A 4995-nucleotide genomic window follows, 5' to 3' on the forward strand; every position below is an offset into this window, starting at 1 on the left:
ATTTGTCTATCCTGCTTTATATTTCCTCAAAGAAGTCCAACAAATTTGTCAGGCAAGATCTCCCCTTAACAAAACCATGCTGACTTCAGCCTACTGTCTCATGTGCTTCCAAGTACTCCGAAACATCATGCTTTATAATAGACCCTAAAATCCCAAACGTCAAATATTAGATGGCATGAGTTTAGGGTGAGATGGGGAAAGTTTAAAGGAGATTAGCAAGGCAAGAATTTGATGGTGTGTGGAGCAAGTGCAAGTTGGTAGAAGCAGACATGACAACCATGTTATTGAGGTACAGAGATAATAGAGACACGGACAGGCAAAGAATAGTGGGACATGAGTCCAGCAAATGCCAAAAGGATTGGGTCAGATTGATCATAAGACCATATGTGATAGGAGTAGAATTAGGCCATTTGGCCCATTAAGACTACTACACCATTCAATCATGGCTGATCTATCTCTCCTTCCTAACCCCGTTTTCCTGCCTTCTCCTCAAAACCTCTGGCACCCATAGAAATCAAGAATCTATCTATCTCTGCCTTAAATATATCCACTGACTTTTGCCTCCATAGCCTTCTGTGGCAATGATTTCCACGTATTCACCACCGTCTGACTAAAGAAATTTCCTCCTCAGCTTCCTAAATGAACATCCTTTAATTCTGAGGCTATGTCCTCTAGTGCTAGACTCCCACTAGTGGAAACAACCTCTCCACATCCAAATCGTCCACATTGACATCTTTGTTGGCGTAGACATAATGGCTAAAGGCTGTGTTCCTCTTCTGAGTTTAATTGTTTGCTGTTTGTTGTTCAATGCATTGCTCGGGAACTGTTTTGCATTTGGAATATTGTGGTGCATTTCTGGTCACCCTTTTAAAGGAAGGATAGAAACATAGAAACATAGAAGATAGGTGCAGGAGGAGGCCATTCGGCCATCGAGCCAGCACCGCCATTCATTATGATCATGGCTGATCTTCCACAATCAATAACCCGTGCCTGCCTTCTCCCCACATCCCTTGATTCCACTAGCCCCGAGAACTCTATTTAACTCTCTCTTAAATCCATCCAGTGATTTGGCCTCCACTGCCCTCTGTGGCAGAGAATTCTACATATTCACAACTCTCTGGGTGAAAAAGTTATTTCTCACCTCTGTTTTAAATGGCCTCCCCTTTATTCTTAGACTGTGCCTAGTCTTTTCAATCTTTCCTCATATGACAGTCCCGCCATCCCAGGCCAAGCAGCATCCCTGGAGGACATCGACAGGTGACATTTCGGGTCAGGACCCTCTTCATTCTGCAGACCCAAAAAGTTACCAGAGAAAGACCCAGAGTTGTCCAGAGATGCTGCCTGACCCACGGAGTTACTCCAGCACATTGTGTGTTTTTGATCTCATAAAACCACTGATGTATCTACATCCACCTCCACCCATGCGTTCCAGCCACCGCCACCAAACAAACTTAGTTGCAAAATGTAAACAAACGTAGTCGCAAAAAGCTTAGAATGGAAGAACTCACCCTTAATCTCGGAGATTAAAAAAGTTTATAACTCGGGAATTATAAACATTCATTGCACAATGTTACATATTTCGCAATGATTTTATTTCTTGAATTGTAGATGGATGAAACACTTCTATTAAGAGCCACACAAAAGTTTATTTCTTAGAAACTAATTCCCACAACATCAAATATAATACAAATTATATACTGTATATAGAATGACATCCGTTAATAATCACTTTTTTTGTTTGCTTATGAAATAAAAAGAGCTGTAATGAAATATTTCCCTGTTAGAGAGTTAGGGTGAACAATTGTTCTTTGGACGGGACTAGGGAGAGGGAGGTGGAGTATTGTGCTGGAACATGTGCCTTTCTTCGATGTACCATATTAATTGCTTGCATTTGGGTGCATGGGGTTTAGAACAAAGATAGTAGAAGTGTACAACTTAGGAACAGGTTCTTTGGCACACAATGTCTGTGCTCATTCACTGTAATGAAGAGATGGGGATGCAGACATGCTTATGCTATTAAATGAACAATTTCCCCAGAATTTCTTTTCCTGAACATATGAGTTAGAATTGGTTCATCTGTAATTTTAGTTGAGGATAACGTTTTAAGACATGACTACTAAATCATCTTCTGGTCCCTTCCTTTACGGGCTTTTAAGTGAGGAGAGTTTTAAATATACTTGAGTTTTCATGATTTGTGACAAGCTATGATTCGTTTCTGGAAAAATGGTTAAAGGGCCATAATAATGAATTGTTCTTAAAAATAACCATTCAGCACAAAAACATACAATTAATGATAAAACACAAATGGATCTGGCAGCCCCTGTTATCCCTGCAGCCAGCCTTCTTCTTTCCCCTCATTTGTACACACTTCTCCCATCTCCCATCTCCCTTATTTCCTTTTTAAACCCCCAATTTCCCCGGCTCCCGTCTCCTGTGTGTTCCCCCTCCCCACTCTTTACATTTCACTCTTCCTCTTCTCTCCTTATCTGACACCCTTTGCACCTGAAGCCTTTGTCATTTACACAACCCATCTGACAATCAACTACACCAACCTATCTTTTACCAGGCTTTGTCCCACCCCCACCTCTTTTCCAGCTTTTCCCTCAACCCCACCCAATCTATGTGTCAGAATAAGAGTGCCAGCCAATTTTGTCACCTACCCATTCCCTCCACAGAAGCTGCCTGACTTCCAGAATCTGCCGTTTCTTGTATCCTAGAGCATTGTGTTCAGTTTTGGTCACCCTACTATAGGAAGGATGTCGTGAAGCTGGAAAGGCTGCAAAGAAGATTTACGAGGACTTGTGCTGTTGTGAGAGGTTGGGCAGGCTCGGGGTTTATTTCATGGAGCGCAGGAGGTTGAGGGGTGATCCTATAGGGGTGTATAAGATCACGAGGGGAACAGATAGGGTGAATGCACAGAGTGTTTTACCCAGTGTAAGGTGAGAGGGGAAAGATTTAAATAGTTCCATTTAAACTATTAATAGATTTAATAGTTGCCCCTGAGTGGCAAAGTCTTCCACACCGAGGATGGTGGGTATATGGAGAGAGCTCGCAGAGGAGGTAGTTGAGGCATATACAATGAGAACATTTAAAAGACATTTGGACAGGTAGGTGTATAGGAAAAGGTGAGAGAGAGATGGCCCAAAGGTGGGCAGGTGGGACTAATGTGGATGGGGCGTCTTGTTTGGCATGGGCAAGTTGGGCTGATGGGCCTCTTTCCACGCTGTATGACACTATGAATTAAGAATGCTTGGTTAATTTAATCATTGTTTTTTTTTGGTACTGATAGTGTTTGTCAGAAGAGGTGTGAGATCAGCTTGAATTCCAATCCATTGAGGTAAGAAAGCTGCTTTGTACTTAAATAGCTTTAGAAATGGTGAATCAGGCAGAGTGAAGTTATCGAGGAAAATAGTCTCCCCACCAGCGAGGTACCCTGCCCAGTAACCAAATGTCCCTATCGTCATTATAGTGTGATTACAATGAGCAAGAATAGAAAGATCTTGACCTGGACTGTTCGAAGTATCTGAAAAGAAAACATCCCCTTTGGAATTATTGATGTTCTGCTTGCACCAATCCATTCCATCACTTGTCACCACAAAAATAACATTCTTGTATTTATTTCTGAAGTAAGTCATTGCTTTTCCTAAATATTTCTTATCAGCCAAGACCCCTTTCCAAACTTGTGGCATGACACGTACATAATCACCCCTTCGAACATGAACACCAACAAAAGTCACATTCTTTCGCTCTCCCCCGATGCGTCTCAGATATACATTTGTCTCTTCCGTGATAAAGTCATGAAAGGTGAACTCGCGGAGAATTTCTTCTCGTAGGTGATGATAGAAGGTCCAGGAGCACGGATATCCCGTGAACATTCGATATTTCCCTGGAATATTACGATACCCGTCATCCATCCAGTCATGGAGTCCATAAGTCTTCCAGGGTAATTTTTTGATCAAACTTTCATGGAGGGTTGGAAGAGTAGTTTTAAAGATAGGAGACAGATAATTGGCCATGGGAGGCAAAATGTAGGCCTGATGACCATTCAGCTTGGCCAAAGCATACAGTGTTGCAAATTCCCCCATCTGGTTGCCAAGCCGTCCAATAGAATTTATTGTCCAAATTCCCTTTGGAATATTCTCCACTCTGGTTTGACCATCTTCCTTAACACTATTTTCATTTGTATCTTTATTTAAATAATCTATTTTAACCTTATATTTATATTGGAATACAACTATTATGGAAACAGATGTTACTGCAAGTAAAATTAATATGAACCCGCAATGTTTCATCTTGCTTTAATCAATAGAAATGCTCTTTGGCAAAACTATTTTCATGGAGTTTATGAGTTGTATCTTCTCTGTTCTTTCAATTTAGCTCAGTGCTTCTGAAAATAGATTTTTTTGAAATAAAACTATTAAAGTTTTCATTATTAAAAATTATTACAATAAAATTATTATTAATATTATTACATTTGAACAATTCCTCCAATTTGCAAATGTTTAATTTAGTTTAAACATACAGTGTGGTCACGGGAAGAATGTATATTTATTTCCAATTAACCTATTTCTGGAAAACAGAGGGAATAATTTGGTACAGAGATGAGACAGGGGTGAAGGATAGTCAATATTAAAGAGTATGACAGGCACTGTAGTTTGAATCTTGAGGTAACTACCAATTTCCTTTACAGTGGGACTCTCTGTATTTGCCTCTACCCTCCCCATCTGTCTGTCATGCTGCCCTGAAAAAGCAGCCAACATAATCATACCTCCAGATTCATGAACAAATTCTTCCCCACTGTTTACAGATGACTGAATGGTTCTCCCATAAACTACGGGTGTATCCAAATAATAGCATTTTTATCAATCATGGTACATCTGACAATGATAAGCCAATACCAATGTCAGTCCCAAATAACAGCAACATGCAACAAGCGGCAACGATGTACACAAGAGACATATATTTACACTCGTTCAACTTTGAATTCTTGCATGC

General features: G+C 40.4%; 1 protein-coding gene across 1 annotated transcript; it reads right to left on the bottom strand.

Annotated features, from left to right (window-relative positions):
• Positions 1-3263: 3263 nt before the first annotated feature.
• Positions 3264-4337, bottom strand: LOC144607560 (galactoside alpha-(1,2)-fucosyltransferase 2-like). The gene is given in 1 exon segment (XM_078424456.1): positions 3264-4337. A coding segment is annotated over 1 exon segment (1074 nt).
• Positions 4338-4995: the final 658 nt, after the last annotated feature.

Source organism: Rhinoraja longicauda, chromosome 29 (assembly GCF_053455715.1).
Source record: "Rhinoraja longicauda isolate Sanriku21f chromosome 29, sRhiLon1.1, whole genome shotgun sequence".
Classification (NCBI taxonomy): domain Eukaryota; kingdom Metazoa; phylum Chordata; class Chondrichthyes; order Rajiformes; family Arhynchobatidae; genus Rhinoraja; species Rhinoraja longicauda.